The sequence below is a fragment of the Scyliorhinus torazame genome, chromosome 27 (assembly GCF_047496885.1).
Source record: "Scyliorhinus torazame isolate Kashiwa2021f chromosome 27, sScyTor2.1, whole genome shotgun sequence".
NCBI lineage: Eukaryota > Metazoa > Chordata > Chondrichthyes > Carcharhiniformes > Scyliorhinidae > Scyliorhinus > Scyliorhinus torazame.
In genome coordinates, this window is record NC_092733.1 from 8460387 (window position 1) to 8481479 (window position 21093).

At 50.3% G+C, this 21093-nt stretch overlaps 2 protein-coding genes across 3 annotated transcripts in view; both read right to left on the reverse strand.

The window, feature by feature from the left end:
- Positions 1-1285, reverse strand: part of LOC140403181 (CD209 antigen-like protein C) — a 34041-nt gene extending 32756 nt beyond the window's left edge. Inside the window, exon 1 of one of the 2 annotated variants that reach the window (XM_072490906.1) lies at positions 1101-1285. In XM_072490906.1, coding sequence (XP_072347007.1) covers positions 1101-1185 — 85 coding nt within the window. In that variant the 5' untranslated portion in view covers positions 1186-1285. The remainder of the gene's footprint in view (positions 1-1100) is intronic. The other variant, XM_072490905.1, reaches the window with a different exon arrangement.
- Positions 1286-9319: 8034 nt separating this feature from the next.
- LOC140403182 (hepatic lectin-like) overlaps positions 9320-21093 on the reverse strand; it is a 31421-nt gene continuing 19647 nt past the window's right edge. The window contains exons 7-8 of the mRNA XM_072490907.1: positions 13463-13575; positions 9320-9849 (exon numbers count right to left, since the gene is read on the reverse strand). Of these exons, the coding sequence (XP_072347008.1) occupies positions 9711-9849; positions 13463-13575 (252 nt within the window). The 3' untranslated portion in view covers positions 9320-9710. The remainder of the gene's footprint in view (positions 9850-13462; positions 13576-21093) is intronic.

Sequence of the window (21093 nt, forward strand, 5' to 3'; positions counted from 1 at the left end):
CAAGGACCGTGCGGTGGTCTCTCCTGCCGATACTATGTTGCTGGACTAATCTGTGGGACAGTTCTCCCAATTTTAGCACAAGGCTTTGCAGAGTTGGCCCGGCTGGGTTCGCCAGTGTCAATTCTGAAGTCTGGGTCGACGCTGGGTGATCTGTCAAGTTTCATGCCTTCCTGTGGTTTAATGCAAGGTCAGCCACATTGCTATGGACTCGCATGTGGGTCAGACAAGGTAAGAGCGGCAGATTTCCTTCTTGAAAGGGACATTCGTTTTTTTATGACAATGATTTCATGGCCACTGGCTTTAACTTCCAGATGTATCAATTGAATTTAAATTCCACCTGCTGATCTGATGGGATTCGAATCCATGTCCCCAGAAAATTAGCCTGGGCCTCTGGCCTTACTAGCCTGGTGACATGACCACCGTCTCCCCTCTATCTATAGTCTGACTGCAGTCAGATATGCTTTGCACTTGTTACATCTTCAAAATGAATGTTTTATTTTCATTTCCAAATCCCATGGATGCCCTCCCTATTTCTGTAACCACCTCCGGATCTCTGCAACGCTCTTATTCTGATTTTAATCACTATACTGCTCGTAGCCGAGTCTTCAGGCGTCCCTTAACTCTGCAATTCCTTCCTTAACCCTCTCCCCTCTTGTTACGCGTGACTGAAAACCGATCTCTTTCACCAAACCTTTGGCCACCTGTCCAAATATCTCCTTCAGGATCTCGGTGTCACCTTTGTTTTATCCTATCAAGTACTACCTCGGGGGGGGGGGGGGGGGGGTTGTAGATGAAATGAGATTCTTGATGTTGTACAAACAGTTGAGATAAGGGGTCAGCAGTGAATTGCAAAGAGATTCAGCAAATACTGCAAGGTATCTTACATAGCAAGGAATCCGACCAACAGAAACACTCTCCCGTTGCAATTCTATTTCTGATGGCCAACATCACCCCCCCCCCCCCCCCCCCACCCCGCCTCACTCAATACAATGAGAAATTCATGTTAGCAACACCCGTGACTGTTTACACACAATATACTCAGGACGAAGGAGTGTCCTCTCCGACGCACTGATCCCGACCTTCGCTGAATGAAAGTTTACCTGGAATCTGCATCTCCCATTTCTGCTTTGATCCATTCTCGAGACTGAAGTTATCAACATCATCATAAGCCAGTTCTCCAGCCATTCTGCAAGGCCACGCGGAAACTGATGCCGAGCTTCACAATGAACTGGCCAGGCAATGGGAAGCTTTGTATCATCTGTTATGTCAATGACCCAAGTATTCAAGTCACTGGTAACGTGAATTACACCAACCTCCCCCCCCCCCCACCCTTTCCTCTCCTCCCTCCTCACCCACATCCCCCCACCCCGCACCACTTTTGCAGAATTGAAACCAGCTCGTGGAAAGCTGACGCCACTGTTTATCAACAGATATAAATATTACAGAAGGAAATGGTGACAAATGTTCGAATTGCCCAAAGTGCCCTCTCAGCAATATTAACGCAAACATTCTGGAAAAATTAGGTGAGGGTTTTCGCATGTTCTGAACTTCAGGAACTCAAGACTCCGATCCAGGGTTGGGATATCTTACACATTGTGGTAACTTGGCCACAAAGGGTGATGGTTCCAGAAGGTTCGATCAATAAAACATCGCACCAAAGGCCTGTTAATATGTTAAGAGCCCATGGTGTTGAGGGTAGTATATTAGCATGGATAGAGGATTGGCTGACTGATAGAAGACAGAGAGTTGGGATAAGAGGGGTATTTTCAGGATGGCAATGTGTAACTAGTGGAGTGTCAAAGGGATCTGTGCCGGGACCACAATTATTCACAATATACATTCATGATTCGGACGAGGGAAGTGAATGCACTATTGCCACATTTGCGGATGACACAAAAATAGGAGGGAGGGTAAGTGGTGAGGACGATACCAAGAGTCTACAGAGGGATAAAGACCGGTTGAGTGAGAGGGAAAAAACTTTGCAGATGGAATATAATGCAGGAAAATGTGAAGTTATGCACTTTGGTAGGAAGAATAAAGGAGCTGAGTATTATTGAAATGGAGAAAGACTGCAGAAAGCTGCAGCACAGAGGGATTTGGGGGTCAACAAAGAACAAAGAAATGTACAGCACAGGAACAGGCCCTTCGGCCCTCCAAGCCCGTGCCGACCATACTGCCCGACTAAACTACAATCTTCTACACTTCCTGGGTCCGTATCCTTCTATTCCCATCCTATTCATATATTTGTCAAGATGCCCCTTAAATGTCCCCATCGTCCCTGCTTCCACCACCTCCTCCGGTAGTGAGTTCCAGGCACCCACTACCCTCTGCGTAAAAAACTTGCCTCGTACATCTACTCTAAACCTTGCCCCTCTCACCTTAAACCTATGCCCCCTAGTAATTGACCCCTCTACCCTGGGGAAAAGCCTCTGACTATCCACTCTGTCTATGCCCCTCATAATTTTGTATACCTCTATCAGGTCGCCCCTCAACCTCCTTCGTTCCAGTGAAAACAAACCGAGTTTATTCAATCGCTCCTCATAGCTTATGCCCTCCATACCAGGCAACATTCTGGTAAATCTCTTCTGCACCCTCTCTAAAGCCTCCACATCCTTATGGTAGTGTGGCGACCAGAATTGAACACTATACTCCAAGTGTGGTCTAACTAAGGTTCTATACAGCTGCAACATGACTTGCCAATTCTTATACTCAATGCCCCGGCCAATGAAGGCAAGCATGCCGTATGCCTTCTTGACTACCTTCTCCACCTGTGTTGCCCCTTTCAATGACCTGTGGACCTGTACTCCTAGATCTCTTTGACTTTCAATACTCTTGAGGGTTCTACCATTCACTGTATATTCCCTACCTGCATTAGCCCTTCCAAAATGCATTACCTCACATTTGTCCGGATTAAACTCCATCTGCCATCTCTCCGCTCAAGTCTCCAGACAATCTAAATCCTGCTGTATCCTCAGACAGTCCTCATCGCTATCCGCAATTCCACCAACCTTTGTGTCGTCTGCAAACTTACTAATCAGACCAGTTACATTTTCCTCCAAATCATTTATATATACTACAAAGAGCAAAGGTCCCAGCACTGATCCCTGTGGAACACCACTGGTCACAGCCCTCCAATTAGAAAAGCATCCCTCCATTGCTACCCTCTGCCTTCTATGGCCTAGCCAGTTCTGTATCCACCTTGCCAGTTCACCCCTGATCCCGTGTGACTTCACCTTTTGTACTAGTCTACCATGAGGGACCTTGTCAAAGGCCTTACTGAAGTCCATATAGACAACATCTACTGCCCTACCTGCATCAATCATCTTAGTGACCTCCTCGAAAAACTCTCGCACATTAACCATCAAAAAGCAAGTTCAGCAGATATTATGGAAGGCAAATGGAGTATAGATTATAGGGAAGCACTCCTAAAACTATACAAGCCACTGGTTCAACCACATCTGGAATACTGTGAACAGTCTTGGTCCCCTGATCTAAGGAAAGATATCCTGGCATTGGAGACATTTCAGGGAATGTTCACTAGGTTGATCTGGATATGGAGGGATTTACTTTCCGAGGAGAGGTTGAGTAAGTTGGGCCTGAACTCATTGGAGTTTAGAAGAATGAGAGGCGACCTTATTGAGACATATCGGATTCTCAGGGGGCTGGTCAGGATAAATGCTGAGAGATTGTTTCTCCTTGTGGGAGAGTCTAGGACCAGAGGGCACAATCTCAGAGTCAGGGGATCACACATTTCAGACAGAGATGAGAAGGAACTTCTTCTCTCAGAGGGGAGTGAATCTGTGGAATTCTTTCCCGCAGGGAGCTGTAGAGGACGGGTCGTTAAGTATGTTCAAGGCTGAGACAGATTTTTAATCAGTGAGGGAATCGAGGGTGATGGGGATAAGGCAGGAAAGTGGAGTTGAGGATTATCACATCAGACCAGCCATGATCTCATTGAATGGCGGAGCAGACTCGATGGGCCGAATGGCCAACTTCTGCTCCTGTGTCTTATAGTCTAAGGGTGATGGTTCCGGAAGGTGATGGTTCCGGAAGGTGATGGTTCTGGAAGAGTGACGATTCTGGAATAGTGATGGTTCTGGAAGGGTGATGGTTCCGGAAGGGTGATGGTTCTGGAAGAGTGACGATTCTGGAATAGTGATGGTTCCGGTAGGGTGATGGTTCCAGAAGCGTGATGGTTCCAGAAGGGTGATGGTTCTGGAAGAGTGATGGTTCTGGAATAGTGATGGTTCCGGAAGGGTGATGGTTCTGGAAGGGTGATGGTTCCAGAAGCGTAATGGTGCTGGAAGGGTGATGGTTCCGGAAGGTTGATGGTTCCGGAAGGGTGATGGTTCTGGAAGGGTGATGGTTCCAGAAGGGTGATGGTGCTGGAAGGGTGATGGTTCTGGAAGGGTGATGGTTCTGGAAGGGTGATGGTTCCGGCAGAGTGATGGTTCTGAAATAGTGATGGTTCCGGAAGGGTGATGGTTCCTGAAGGGTGATGGTTCCAGAAGGGTGATGGTGCTGGAAGAGTGATGGTTCCAGAAGGGTGATGGTTCTGGAAGGGTGATGATTCTGGAAGGGTGATGGTTCTGGAAGGGTGATGGTTCCGGCAGAGTGATGGTGCTGGAACAGTGATGGTTCCGGAAGGGCAATGGTTCTGGAAGGGCGATAGTTCTGGAAGGGTGATGGTTCTGGAAGGGTGATGGTTCCGGAAGGGTGATGGTTCTGGAAGGGTGATGGTTCTGGAAGGGTGATGGTTCCAGAAGGGTGATGGTGCTGGAAGGGTGATGTTTCCGGAAGGGTGATGGTTCTGGAAGGGTGATGGTTCCGGCAGAGTGATGGTTCTGGAATAGTGATGGTTCCGGAAGGGTGATGGTTCCGGAAGGGTGATGGTTCCAGAAGGGTGATGGCGCTGGAAGGGTGATGGTTCCAGAAGGGTGATGGTTCTGGCAGGGTGATGGTTCTGGAAGGGTTATGGTTCCGGCAGAGTGATGGTTCTGGAATAGTGATGGTTCCGGAAGGGCAATGGTTCTGGAAGGGCGATAGTTCTGGAAGGGCGATGGTTCTGGAAGGCTGATGGTTCTGGAAGAGTGATGGTTCTGGAAGGGTTCTGGTTCTGGAAGGGTTCTGGTTCTGGAAGGGTGATGGTTCTGAAAGGGTGATGGTTCCAGAAGGGTGATGGTGCTGGAAGGGTGATGGTTCTGGAAGGGTGATGGTTCTGGAAGGGTGATGGTTCTGGCAGAGTGATGGTTCTGGAATGGTGATGGTTCCGGAAGGGCAATGGTTCTGGAAGGGCGATAGTTCTGGAAGGGTGATGGTTCTGGAAGGCCAATGGTGCTGGAAGGGCGATGGTTCTGAAAGGCGATGGCTCCAGAGGGTGAAGGTTCCAGAAGGGTGATGGTTCTGGAATAGTGATGGTTCTGGAAGGGCGATTGTTCTGGAAGGGTGTTGGTTCTGGCAGGGTGATGGTTCTGGAAGGGTGATGGTTCCATAAGGGTGATGGGTCAGGACGTGATGGTTCAGGAAGGTGACGATTTCGGAAGGGTGATTGTTTTGGAAGGGTGATGGCTCTGGAAGGGCGATGGTCAAAAGGAATATTATGACACGTCTACCAAGAGTCTGAAACCTTTGAAACCAAATGACCTGGTGAGAGTGGAGGACCCTGTGGTCAAAATGTGCTGAGGAATTGCAGAAAACATGTCCAAGGTCCTCTACTGTGATAACTGAGCAAGGACGGCTTTTAAGGAGGAATAAACAAGCCAAAAAGTGAAGCAACCTGTTGCTGAACAGCAAGGTGAGGATGTATATGAAAGTTTACATCCATCAAAACTGACAAAAGCAGTGAACAAGTTAAATATCAAAGTACAGAATGATGTTCAGAACAGTGATACATTCAGAGTAGATATACCTACAGAAGTTCAGAACTATCACACAACTTCACCAGGTTTACCAAAGTTGAGACGATCAACGAGAAACAGAAAGATACGGAACGGTTGGATCTGTGAATGGACAGTATAACTGTACATGATGTAAAATACATTGTTATGCATATCATATGTAATATTTACTGAAATAATGTATTATATGTTTTCTTCGAAATCTCAAGGAAAGGGGATGTAGTGGTAGGCATTGACAAGTGTATGTGCAAAGATGTATAGCCTCCGACCAGTCGGTGTCAGGCAAGTTATAGCACGTGACACTGTAATCGGGAGGAGAAACCGTCGCGGTCAGTCGGGTTTGTATTAGTTGCGGTTTTATACCTGTAGATTCCGACCCACAGTTTTTATACTATAATAAAATGAAGTAGTCATGAACGAGATGTTCTTTAGTACGCCGAGTCAGTAATTGTCTCTGTACAAGAACATAACATCCGGCAGCTCCGACACCCCGAATATGTCCCCCAGGGGTCCCGGCTCCAAATCCACATGCACGATCGCCGACATGAACGAACGACCCCCAAAATGTCTCTAACTTTGGGCAGGACCAGGACATGTCTACATGATTAGCTGAGCCCCCCACCCCCCCCCCCCACACCATTCGGAAGTAACCTCTAGCCCCCCTCCCCTGTCAAATGCGCCCTGTGCACCACCTTCAACTATATTAACCCCAGCCTTGACACGGGGTTGAGACATTCACCTCCGCAGTACCTCACACCACAGTCCCCAACTCCTCCTCCCACTTGGCCTTAACCCTCTCCATGGACACCTTATCCTCCTCCAAAGTCCTCTCATAAATCGCCCTCCACCCCCATTACCGGCAGCACCTCCTCCAACAATGAGGAGGCAGGCACCATCGGAAAGGTTGGAAAGACCTTTTTTGCAAAGTCCACACCTCATATATTGAAAACCATCCTCACGGGGAAACCCAAACTTGTCCCTCAACTCCTTCAAGCTTGCAAACCGCCCCCACAGAAACAAATCCTACATCTCCTTCACCCTTCTCGCTTCCCATTCCCAAAACCTCGTATCCAGCCTCCCCGGCTCAAATCCATGGATCCTCGAACCCCTCTCTGAACCTAAAGTGCTGCCGAAATTGCCTCCAAGTCTTCAGCATGGCAACCACCACTCCTCCTTCCCAGAATCCCCCTAACCACTTCCTCTCGAAATCACCTCACGCAGTATTATCCCCATCCCCCCCCCCCCACCATTCTCACCTCCCAGGCTCATCGGTACCTGTCCATACAGGATCCAACGACAGCTGCCCCTCCCCCCACCTCGCTCCCGTTCACTAACCAACCTGCCAGCGAGGTGGCCCCCTGCCAGAGGCCCCTCCCCCACACAGAAACAAAATCAACACCCAACCCCTACCCCCAAACCTTCCAAACTCCCCACCCCATAATCCCACAAACACAACATGAAAAAACACACAAACTCCTAGTCAATCTCTACCGATCCCCAAACCTCCCCAAATACATTTAAAAAAGGAAAAGAGATCACGTTCAATATCATGGAAGTCCAAAGTTATCTCTGTCCCAGTCCTTCAGCCTTCACAAACATCTTCGCCCTCTCTGCCATCTCAAGATAAAAGTCCTTCAAGTTGTGTGTCACCCTCAGCTCCGCCGGATAGACCACTCCAAACCTCACGTTGCTACTATACAATGCCCCCTTCACCCGGCCAAAGGCCGCCCACCTTCTCGCCAGCTCCGCCGTAAGGCCTTGGTATATTCAAATGCCAACACCTTCCCTCTTCACCTCTCGATTCTGCTTCGCCCATCTCAGCACCTTCTCCTTCACCTGGTAGCTGTGGAAGTGGGCTATCGCAGCCCTCGGCCATTCAATTGTCTTTGGCTTCGACCGGAGCGCTCGATGAGCCCTGACCAACTCGTAAAGGGAGGGGATAGGACGAGGGAGTGGGCCTAGCTAGGATGCCCTTTCAGAGGGTGGGTTCAGACTCGATGGGCTGAATGGCCATCTTCTGCACTGCCGCGGTTCTATATTGCTGTTAGGTAAAGATGGCAGGATTTCTTCCCTCGAAGAACATCAGTGAAGCAGACGGGTTTCAACAATCGAGGACATTTTCATGGTCACCAGATTTTATTAAGTGGAACTTGAGTGGGATTTGAACTCATGTACCGGAGTATTAACCTGGGCCTCTGCATTACTAACCCGGTGACATTCACACTCTGCCACCATCTCCCCGTGACGTAAGATGTTGAATGAACGTTTCCTCCGAGCAGCTCCCCCTGAGCCAGTGTAACCTGCTGAGCAGTCACACAGCAAGCGGTCCCCACACTCAACCAGGAGCAGCTCTAAAATTCCTCATCGTTCGCTTTTCAATCACATTTTTCCAGCCCTTGGGATTCTCCCTTCGCGCCGGCAGCACACCCATGACCTTACCATCAGTGACCTGAATGATAATTTGTGTATTCCATGGCATAAGATGATTCATTGTGGGTAGCACCTTGCCAAATATGCGCCATATAAAAATTATGTTTGTTAGTTAAATTTGTGTTTTTTATCAATGAACTGAAATACGTTTTTAATCTGTCAAGAAATGTCAAAGTCTTAGTTTTGTTGTATTGAAATTAAAGAGCAGCTCGGTGGCACAGTGGTTAGCACTGTTGCTTCGCAGCTCCAGGGTCCCAGGTTCGATTCCCGGCTTGGGTCACTGTCTGTGTGGAGTCTGCACGTTCTCCCCGTGTGTGCGTGGGTTTCCTCCGGGTGCTCCGGTTTCCTCCCACAGTCCAAAGACGTGCAGGTTAGGTGGATTGGTCGCGCTAAATTGCCCCTTAGTGTCGAAAAAGGTTAGGTGGGGTTGCTGGATTACGGGGATAGTGTGGAGGCGTGGGCTTGGGTGCTCTTTCCAAGGGCCGGTGCAGACTTGATGGGCCGAATGGCCTCCTTCTGCACTATAAACGCTATGATTCATGGATCATCCCAACAGGTCCGCTTTCTGGCTGTTCCCCTCCTGCTTTTCCAGGTGACAGGGTTGCGGGGGATGGGGGGGGGGGGAGGGGAGGGGGGGGTGGGAGGCGAGAGAGGTAAAACCCCCTCCTTCCTCCAGCAGCAAATGAAACAACAGGAAAATGGTAGCAAAGGAAATGTAACTTTGACACTTGGGCCTGATTTCCACGTGCGTCTCGATGAGAATGTATACCTCTGCCTGTGTTATTTCAATCCAGCGCAGAGTCAAACTGAAACAAAAGGGTTAATCAACATGTGAGCAGTGAGCTGACAGGAAGTGGATGGGGACCCATTAACCTGTGCTCCAAGAGACCCATACCTAGGGGGGGCTTAATGCTATCTCATCAATGTATTCTGGCTGGAAATACTACAGCAGGATATTGATCATGGTAAGCAGTAAAGCGGACACGATAAAGTACTGAAGATATATAACATGTATCTTTATTCAGTCAGCTGTAAGATAAACAAGTGTGTAAAAACAGGTAGAGACTGCAGGCAATCTGAATATAGAATCTCAATAGAGAAAGCAGCCCTGTGGTTAACACGGTGTTAGCGACAGAGTGATGTGGCTGACATCCAGCTGGAAGGAAGGTTTACATTTCGATACTTGTGGTGGTTTTCCTTTGGAAATGTAGTTCCTGTTGCGAGGCAGAGAATCTCTGCCCACATGGGTGACTTGTCGCTGCTTGGGGCTCGGTTGAGTTGAGTTGAGTTGAGTGCGGCAGCCATGTACGTTATACTCATTGTAGGTACAAACCGGGTATTCAGGCAATGCCGGGTGTGTCATCGAGACCTGCGGCAGGAATTTCAATCTGATTTGCCCTCTTGCTCGCAGATGTACAAGCGTTTCCCAGAGCAGTTGTTGTCATTCCAACGTCCACCAGAGCTAATCTGGGCACAGTCCTCACCGCTGTTGGCATTGTTCGGTTCACCAACGCTCCAAAACCTTCAAACAACAAAACCCACAGAGGTGACGGTGAGCGTGGTATAGCAGTTTGTCCTGAGCGCAACATTAGGCCGGGGGGCGGGGGGGGCATTGTCACTGGATGATTAGGTAATCCAGACTGCCAGGGGACCTGGGTTCCAATCCCACAAAATTTGAATTCGAAATTTGCGTTTAATAAAAGTCTGTAATGACTGGCACGGTGATTATCACTGCTGCCTCACAGCGCCAGGGACCTGGGTTCGATTCCAGCTTCGGGTCACTGTCTGTGCAGAGTCTGCCCGTTCTCCCCGAGTCTGCGTGGGTTTCCTCCGGGTGCTCTGGTTTCCTCCCACAGTCCAAAGATGTGCGGGTTAGGTGGATTGGCTGGGCTAAAATTGCCCCTTAGTGTCCATGGGATGTGTGTGTTCGGTTATGGGGATAGGGCTAGGTGGATGGATGAGCGAACAAGGGTGGAGAGCTCTTTTGGAGGGTCGGTGCAGACTCAATGGGGCGAATGGCCTCCTTCTGCACTGTAGGGATTCTATGATGACAATGAAACGATTGTCGTAAAAACCCAACTCATGTGGTTCACTAATGTCCTTTGGGGAAGGAAATCTGCTGTCGTGCCCTGGTCTGGCCTACACGTGACCCACAGCAATGTGGTTGATTCTTAATTGGCCCAGCAAGCCACTCAGTCCAAGGGCAATTAGCGATGGCCAATCAATGCTGGCCCAGCCAGCAATGCCCGCATCTCTTGAATGAATAAAAGAAATTACTCGAGAAGTAGCTGCTGCTTATATAGTTATTTATCCAAGCTGCATATCAATAACACGATTTGGGTCACCTGGCGCCTGACCTCCAGGCACGACACAGCCTGCGAGACCTCAAAATGGCTGCCAGGAAGAGGATGCGCGCTTCTGAATGAAGCTCACTTCAGGCCCTGGAATTTACAGCTGCAAACCTGTGGTGTGTGGTCTAGCAGCAGATGGAGGTCCACTCTCCAACGTGGCTGGTGCGAGGCACGAGTGTCGATACACTAGAGGGGGCCATGGGCCACGGAGAGCATCCCAGTAGAGGGCAGGCCTTGTCTCAAACAGAGGGCCACACACGCACATTTCCTCGTGAGACCCGGAGTCAGCTGGCCGGCTTTACACCCCTCTTCCTGCCGGAAGTTTGTCAAAAAAATGGGAAGGTTCCACCCCATGTGTGAGCATCAGGGACAAGGGGCTGGATTCTCGGATTCTGGGGTGATGTTCCCACGCCGGTGTGGGAATGGTGGTGTTTTACCCCAGAAAATCTGGCTCAAAATGGCCGCCGATTCCCCGTTTGGCTGGGGGGCTAGCACCGGAGAATTGCCGGGTCTGTGGCCATGCTTCATGGCGGACGCAGCCCGCGGACCCGGCCCATGAAATAGTGCCCCCCTTGGGCCGGCTCGCAAGCCCCAGACCACTTTCCTTAACCCTGGATTAAATTCTCCGTTTGAGAGACGCTGGGCGAGACCCCCCAAAGGAGAGACCCCTGTCTGGAACCCCCCAGCACAGAGACTCCTGTCTGGAACCCCCCAGCAGAGAGACCTCTGACTGGAACCCCCCAGCACAGAGACTCCTGTCTGGAACCCCCCAGCACAGAGACTCCTGTCTGGAACGCCCCAGCAGAGAGACCCCTGACTGGAACCCCCCAGCACAGAGACTCCTGTCTGGAACCCCCCAGCAGAGAGACCCCTGACTGGAACCCCCCAGCGCAGAGACTCCTGACTGGAACCCCCCAGCACAGAGACTCCTGTCTGGAACCCCCCAGCAGAGAGAACCCTGACTGGAACCCCCCAGCACAGAGACCCCTGACTGGAACCCTCCAGCACAGAGACCCCTGACTGGAATCCCCCAGCAGAGAGACCCCTGACTGGAACCCCCAGCAGAGAGACCCCTGACTGGAACCCCCAGCAGAGAGACCCCTGACTGGAACCCCCCAGCACAGAGACTCCTGTCTGGAACCCCCCAGCAGAGAGACCCCTGACTGGAATCCCCCAGCACAGAGACTCCTGTCTGGAACCCCCCAGCAGAGAGACCCCTGTCTGGAACCCCCCAGCAGAGAGACCCCTGTCTGGAATCCCCCAGCACAGAGACCCCTGACTGGAACCCCCCAGAAGAGAGACCCCTGACTGGAACCCCCCAGAAGAGAGACCCCTGCCTGGAACCCCCCAGCACAGAGACCCCTGACTGGAATCCCCAAGCAGAGAGACCCCTGTTCGGACCCCCCAGCAGAGAGACCCCTGACTGGAATCCCCCAGCACAGAGACTCCTGTCTGGAACCCCCCAGCACAGAGACCCCTGACTGGAATCCCCCAGCAGAGAGACCCCTGTTCGGACCCCCCAGCAGAGAGACCCCTGTCTGGAACCCCCCAGCACAGAGACCCCTGACTGGAACCCCCCAGCACAGAGACCCCTGACTGGAATCCCCCAGCAGAGAGACCCCTGACTGGAACCCCCAGCACAGAGACCCCTGACTGGAACCCCCCAGCAGAGAGACCCCTGACTGTAACCACCCAGCACAGAGACCCCTGTCTGGAACCCTCCAGCAGAGAGACCCCTGTTCGGACCCCCCAGCAGAGAGACCCCTGTCTGGAACCCCCCAGCACAGAGACCCCTGACTGGAACCCCCCAGCACAGAGACCCCTGACTGGAATCCCCCAGCAGAGAGACCCCTGACTGGAACCCCCCAGCACAGAGATCCCTGTCTGGAACCCCCAGCAGAGAGACCCCTGACTGGAACCCCCCAGCACAGAGACCCCTGACTGGAACCCCCCAGCAGAGAGACCCCTGACTGTAACCACCCAGCACAGAGACCCCTGTCTGGAACCCCCAGCAGAGAGACCCCTGACTGGAACCCCCCAGCACAGAGACCCCTGTCTGGACCCCCCCCAGCAGAGAGACCCCTGCCTGGCACCCCCCAGCAGAGAGACCCCTGACTGGAATCCCCCAGCAGAGAGACCCCTGTCTGGAACCCCCCAGCAGAGAGACCCCTGACTGGAACCCCCCAGCAGAGAGACCCCTGCCTGGAACCCCCCAGCACAGAGACCCCTGTCTGGAAGCCCCCAGAAGATAGACCCCCGCCTTGGAACCCCCTCCCCTAAAAGAGAGATCCCTGCCAAGAAGCCAGCGAGCAGGGGAAAAAGTCCCTGCTTTGACACTCCCCTGGGCAATACACCTGCTGGCTCAGACAGAGGAAGCAGCACGTTTCAATTCCTGGAAAGTGAAAACCAGTCAGCTGGGTTTAAAACCCCTCAGATCTTTAATCTGCAAGCCTTTCATTAATTCCTCTTTGACATTGATTTTACTAGGCTATGATTGGCAGTTTCCACCCCTCCCCCCCAGCTGTCTGCATTATTCCCATTGTCTCCCTTCATGGTTGAGTAGCTTTGAAGTGGTCAGCTGTGAAACTAACTGCAATGTTTAGAAATATCAAGCTGTGATTGACAGCTCCTGGACCACTTCAAATGGGGTTAAGTGCCTTCCAATCACCTTCCTTCTCGGCTGATGGATTTTGAAGCGGTCAGCTAAAAACTGACAGCACTTAACGTGGCCACTCAGATGACCGGGCTCCAGCACTTTGCTGTGTAGGCGTCTAAAGAACTTACTTTGGTGTTGCCTCGTAATCGGTGCCATCCACCCATTTCCACTTGTTCTCATGCTCATGATCACTCAGACCGATCCAGAATTCATTGGTGTTACTTTCCATTGCAACGAAATGCTGTTCAAGGATGGAAATGGCATGTATCAGTAAGGACGGTGAAATATTGAATACCTTATGCTCTTTGCCGAGTCGGTAATGGGTCTCAGCTTTCAATAGAGGGCCGCCAAATCTCCGGGACTGCCCTGGAGCCTCCGAAAATCGAAGATTAATCTCTGGGGCACGGCAAAATATAACATCAGGAAACTAAAAATCAACAAACATTGGCGGAATTCTCCAACCGTTGGGATTCCCTTTTCCCGCCTCCAGCGAACCCCCACCCGAGGGTTTCCAAGCAGCGTGGGGTATCTTCAATGGGAAATCTCAAATGTAGGAAGGTAGAATCCAGCTGCCAGCGAACAGCTGGAGACGAGACTGAGGGGGGACATGATTCAGATGTATAAAATTATGAAGGGTATAGATGGACAGGAAGAAATGTTTCCTCTTGGTGGAGAGATCAATGACCAGGGGGCATAGATTTCAGGTAAGGGGCGGGAGGTTTTGAAGGGGTTTGAGGACAAACATTTTCACCCAGAGGCTGGTGGGAGTCTGGAACCCGCTGCCTGAACGGACAGTGGAGGCAGAGACTCCCAGAACATTTAAGAAGTATTTCAATGTGTACTTGCGATGCCAGGGCAGACACAGCTATGGGCCAAGTGCTGGGAAATGGGATTGGAATAGTTAGGTGGTTGATTTGATTGGTGCAGACATGGTAGGTCTATGACTCTGTGTCATTTTGGGTGTGATTGGCGGGGTGTTTCTCAACAGCTGCGTTAGCGAGATCGTGGCCCACACTTAACAACACTTAGTGCCGAAAATGAGCCCCCCTCACTGCCGTCTCGTCGTCTGATTCGCCAGATTCGTGCCTCAGCGTCTCGCCGCTAACAAGGGGAAGCTGCTTTTAAACGCTCCCTCATCACTCTCTCCCAGTCAGCACACCAGCATGGCAGAGTGCAGACGTGCCCCTCGCTTTGGCATTACCAACCTGGACAGGATTCTCGACATTGTGACTGAGAAACAAGAGGTTCGGAGGACCAGGAGCAGAACCACCAATACCCCCTGGGAGGCAGTGGCAGTGGTTGTCATGGGCAGCATGACCACGTCCAATGGCAGAAGAAGACCAACGACCTAGACCAAGCTGCAAGGATAGATCCCACCTCTCTCCTGGCATCACTTCCACCTGCAACATCTCAAATTCCCCATAAAACCCTCCTCCCCCTCAATCCACTGGCTGACATCTCGCACCCTCCCCATATCTGATCTTGTGCTTGTTCCTCAGCACCCCCTGGCACCCACCAACACAACCCCTTCATGCCCAGGTGCGGTGCCCACACATGCCACCTGCTTTAGATCCCCCAATCCATCAAGTGTACGGCTCTTTGTCCCCGCAGGAGAAGATAACCCATAATAAGCGGGGAAGGGCCAAGGCAGGAGGCATGATGCCAGAGATTCGAATCCTCACCCCTTATGAGGAACGGGCCCTGGAGATGGCAGGATTAACCGAGGAGAGAGCAATCACTGACAGCGAGGATGGCCCACGCCGCAGACGTGAGGATCCACTGTCCCTTCACCCAGATCACCTGTCTCAAGGTGTTCATGTCAGACAAAATGATCCTTCCCTCTCACTGACCACATGTCCATTCTCTCAGGGGATCTCCATCTGATGGGGGCTGGGCCATCCGAGTCTCTGGACAAGGTTATCCCAGGACTGAAGCAGCTGCTAGGACAGCATTCAGGAGGGAATGTCAGCGACATTCCAGTGGCTGCAGAGACAATCGGGGGAGTTCCAAAGGCTAAGGGCACAGGCACCGAGGCCAACACTGCCAGGGTGGCGGCCGCAGTGGAAAGCCTGAATCACGAGGTCAGCGCCTCGAGTGTTGGTGTCCAAGGTATGGCCCAGTCACTGAGGGTGTCAGCATCATGGTGCAGACAACGGGGAGGCGCCAGGACTGGCAGAACCAGGTGGCGCAGAGGCCTCCGGAGCTCTCTCCAGCTGCCCCTCCGTCCCATGAGGACCCCCAGCACCCTACGCGCACTACCAGGGAGAAGGGATCGCTGGAGGCCAATGCAGGGCCCATCACCAAGGAGACAACTGCAGACTCCAGTTCTTCCAAATCCCCAAATGGGGTTAGGAGGGGAATGAGGTAAGGAGGGGAGTTGGGGAAGGAGGGGAGTGGGGGGAAGAAGGGGAGTGGGGGAAGGAGGGGAGTGGGGGGAAGGAGGGGAGTGGGAAAAGGAGGGGAGTGGGGGGAAGGAGGGGAGTGGGGGAAGGAGGGGAGTGGTGGAAGGGGGGAATGGGGGAATGGGGGAAGGAGGGGAATGGGGGGAATGGGGGGAAGGAGGGGAATGGGGAAGGAGGGGAGGGGGGGAATGGGGGAAGAAGGGGAATGGGGGAAGGAGGGGAATGGGGAAGGAGGGGAGTGAGGGAAGGAGGGGAATGGGGGAAGGAGGGGAGTGGGGGAAGGGGGGAATGTGGGGAGGAGGGGAATGGGGGAAAGGGGGGAATGGGGGAAGGGGGAATTTGGGAAGGAGGGGAATGGAGGAAGGAGGAGAATGGTAGAAGGTGGAGTGGGGGAAGGAGGGGAAGAAGGGGAATGGGTGAAGGAGGGGGATGGGGGGAAGGGGGGAATTTGGGAAGGAGGGGAATGGGGGAAGGAGGAGAATGGGGGAAGGGGGAAGGAGGGGAATGGTGGAAGGGGGGAAGGAGGGGAATGGGGAAGGAGGGGAATGGGGGAAGGGGGCAGTAGGGGAAGGAGGGGAATGGGGAGGAGGGGAATGGGGGAATGGGGCAGTAGGGGAATGGGGGAAGGAGGGGAATGGGGGAAGGGGGCAGTAGGGGAATGGGGGCAGGAGGGGAATGGGGGCAGGAGGGGAATGAGGGAATGAGGGAAGGAGGGGAATGGGGGAAGGAGGGGAATGGGGAAAGGAGGGGAATGGGGGAAGGAGGGGAATGGGGGAAGGAGGGGAATGGGGGAAGGGTGGAATAGGGAGTCAGGAGGGGTGAGCTGACGGAGAAGGCCTTGTCCTATGAGAATCTGGTGTGGGTGACGGCTTGCCTGGTATCCGGATATGCCGGACCCTCGCCGCTGCCTGTCTTCCATCCTCCGGCCCCTCCTATGGGACCTCCCCCAAGTTCGCCCTGAGCTTCCTACCGGTAATTGGAAATGGCTCCTCACCTCCTCAGTCGTCTCGGCAGCCAATCCGCCAGCTTCATGTTTTTAAAAAGCACTAAACCCCACCCGCCTGATTTCTCACTGTGGAGCCGGTTCATTCTCGCAAGGCCGTTACATTCGACTTCAATCTCACTAATGAGATGGAGATTGATGCAAATTGGTGTTAATGATAGGCTCACCATATTTGGGCGCGATCTGGAACTCATCATCCGGAGGGGACCGGTTAGACAGCAAACTGATTTACACCCGACGCAAATCTCGATTTTGGCCCTGCCCGCTTTTTAACTGGCGTGGGAGTCTGGGACTCTCTGCCTGAAAGGGTGGTGGAGTGCACTTGCGAGATCTCAGGCTACACAAGGCTATGTGCCAAGTGCTGGAAAATGGGACTAAAATACATCGGTCGTTGTTTGCAACTGGCACAGACATTGGGCCGAAGGGCCTTTTCTGTGTTGTAGACCCAATTGTTAAGTAATGGGTTAAGAGACATTGCAATTAGTTGTCTCATTTATGTTAAGCATCCATTAATTGACACTGATATGTAAAGGGGCTTCAGGTGGCCTCTGTCGGGTGGTGTGTTGTTAAGTGTTTTGTGCAGAGGCTGTGGAAGTGAAATAAATGGTGTTTGGTGAAAAGGAACAAGAAGGACTCTTCATTTCACAGCAACTAAAACGTCTAACAATTGGTAGCAGAGGATGGTTGCTGTGTAAATTTGAAGGGTTGAAAGATACAACTTTTCCCGGATCAAACCAAGGTGTGAGTGAGAAAAGAAAAAAAAGATACATGGCTGAACCGAGGATAAAGATGGCGGGATATGACTATCCGCCCTTATTTTCTGAAAGGGAATCGTACGACCAATGGAGAAGTGCAGTAGTTATGTGGACTAAAGTAACTGCTTTGGGAAAGAGAAAACAAGGTATGGCATTGGCTCTTTCTCGACCTTATGACAGTAAAATCCGAAACAAAGTGCTTTCTGAGCTGGAATTGGAAGAGTTAGACTCAGAAGAAGGTCTGGAGACGTTATTACATTATATGGATAAGATTTATAAGAAAGATGACTTGTTAAGTGCGTATGAAGCATGGTCGGATTTTGATAAGTTCCGGAAAATGGAGGATATCTCCATGGAAGACTATATGGTGGAATTTGGCAGACTATATAAAAGGCTGCAGAAACACAATCTGGAATTTCCACAGTCTGTGTTGGCCTTTAAATTACTTGACTGTGCTAGAGTGAGCAACATGGATAGGCTCCTGGTTTTGACAGGAGTTCAGTTTACTGATAAGGATACCTTATTCGAACAGATGACAAAAGCTTTACAAAAGTTTCTGGGGAAACATTCGATTCCGATGGCTCTGATGACCCAAATTGGTCAGCCTGCAATAAGGCAGAATATGGAAGATGCACTAGTAACAGGATGGCAAAATCGTATGGCTACGAACAGGGCTCAAGACTATAGACGGAGACCGAGACAAGGAAATTATGAAGACAGAAACCCAGTTAGAACCTACAAGAGGAAGATGAACCCCAGAAATGCACGGGGCATGATAAATCGATGTTTTCGATGTGACTCTCAATATCATTATACTTTCAACTGTCCAACTCGTTATGATAGAGTGTTTGAAGCGACACATGACACGGAAGAGTCAGAAGAGGAAAAAGATAGTGACCAGAAAGAAGGCATTGTCCTATTGACAAGCAGTTTTACGCCGGTAATGAGGGTGTTGGTTACAGAATCCTTCAACTGTGCTGTATTGGACAGTGGCTGCACATGTGTGGGATTGACTGGTTAAATGTTACCTGGACTCTTTGAATGCTGAAAATCGTAACAAGGTTAAGGAATTTAAAAGTTCCACAAGTTTCAGGTTTGGGGATGATAATACTCTGAAGTCGCTGAAAAGAGTGGTGATCCTTTGCAATATTGCCGGAGTGAATCATTTCATTAGCACGGATGTTGTATCAAGTGAGATACCTTTGCTTCTGAGCAGACCATCGATGAAGAAAGCACACATGAAACTGGATATGGAACAGGATAAGGCAACAGTTTTTGGAAAGACGGTGGACTTACAATTTACACAGTCGGGATACTATTGTATTCCATTACTGACAAATAATTTTTCAAATAGAGTGGTTAAGGATGTGTTAATGGCAGTTGAAAATGGGACTTTAGCTGATAAAAAGCTTGTGATATTAAAACTGCAAAGGCAATTTGCACATCCGTCTCCTCGGAGGCTGAAAAATTTATTAAAGGATGCAGGGGTAAGGGATGACGTCTATACTAGACTGATAGAACAGGTTAGTGACCGCTGTGAAGGTTGTAGGAAGTACAGAAGGACACCAGCACGACCGATAGTAACCCTACCTTTGGCCAGGGATTTTAACAACAGTGTGGCCATGGACCTTAAGATCTGGGATAAAGCAAATAATATATTTATTTTACATTTTGTAGATTTAGCAACCAGATTTAATCAATCAACGATTGTACGAAGTAAAGAAAAGAGAGTAATTCTGGATCAAATCGTGGAAAATGGATAGGGACAGGAATGGGTTCACCGGCAAAATTCCTTACGGACAATGGGGGAGAATTCGCTAATGATGAGTTGAGGGATATGTGTGAAAACATGAATATCAGAGTTATGAATATGGCTGCAGAAAGCCCATTTAGTAATGGTGTCTGTGAAAGAAATCATGCTGTCATCGATGACATGCTTCGGAAAATTTTGGCAGATCGACCAAATTGCAGGCTAAATTCAGCTTTAGCATGGGCAGTACATGCAAAGAATTCATTGCAGATGGTTGGGGGCTATAGTCCTTATCAATTAGTGTCTGGTAGAAATCCTAAAATTCCGTCCATTTTGGATGACCAGCCTCCAGCTTGGGAGGGGACTACAATTAGCTCTGGTTTTGCTGAACATTTAAATGCATTACATAGCAGTAGAAAAGCTTTTTTGGAAGCAGAAGTCTCTGAAGGAATTCGCAGAGCTTTAAGACATAACGTACGGCCATCAGATGCCGTTTTTCAGCAAGGAGGCATGGTATACTATAAAAGAGACAATTCTAATGAATGGAAAGGCCCAGGGAAGATCATAGGCATAGATGGCAAAACAATTATTTAGCAACATGGTAATCAAACTGTTAGGGTACATTCATCAAGGATAATGGGTACAGATTACAAATTTTCGCATTGAGACAGAGCAGACAGACATGACGAGGAACCAGAGTCATCTGGTACGCATGTGTTACAGAACTATGAGGACCAATTAACTAATATAGACAGGGTTTCTGTGGAGGAACACAACACTTCTGGTGAATTAAAACAGGCCATTTTTCCGAAAGGGCAACTGCCAAAAGTTGGTACGAAAGTGACATACTTGCCTGAAGGGTCTAGCCAATGGAAGGATGCAACTGTTATTAGTAGAACAGGGAAGGCCACTGGAAAGTATAAACATTGGTTGAATGTACAGCATTCAGGGGAAGGAGTCAAGACAATGGATTGGGAAAATGAAGTTCAAAAATGGAGGGCACAGAAAGGCATGGGCCAGTTCAGATAGTACATCAGATAGTGAACAGGTCCGCAGGAAAAGGTCGAGAACTATTGAAAGGACATCCCACAGCAGAAGGGAAAGATCAAGCAGTAGCAGTACAGAACGAGATACCAGGCGGGAGAGGGGACGTAGTTTGTCAAGAAGCTTTATAAAGCATTAGTTAGGCCCCATTTAGAATACTGTGAGCAATTTTGGGCCCCACACCCCAGGAAGGACATACTGGCAGTGGAGCGGGTCCAGCGGAGATTCACACGGATGATCCCAGGAATGGTAGGCCTAACATACGATGAACGTCTGAGGATCCTGGGATTATATTCATTGGAGTTTAGGAGGTTGAGGGGAGATCTAATAGAAACTTACAAGATAATGAATGACTTAGATAGGGTGGACGTAGGGAAGTTGTTTCCATTAGCAGGGGAGACTAGGACCCAGGGGCACAGCCTTAGAATAAAAGGGAGTCACTTTAGAACAGAGATGAGGAGAAATTTCTTCAGCCAGAGAGTGGTGGGTCTGTGGAATTCATTGCCACAGAGGGTGGTGGAGGCCGGGACGTTGAGTGTCTTTAAGACAGAAGTTGATAAATTCTTGATTTCTCGAGGAATTAAGGGCTATGGAGAGAGAGCAGGTAAATGGAGTTGAAATAAGCCATGATTGAATGGTGGAGTGGACTCGATGGGCCGAATGGCCTTACTTCCGCTCCTATGTCTTATGGTCTTATGGTCTTAAGATCTCGGAACATGAGTAAGACTACGAATACTAAGCACGTGAGATTTTGGTGGCTTCAAATAAATTAGATGAAAAAGTTATTAAAGAAGCTAAACAGCAA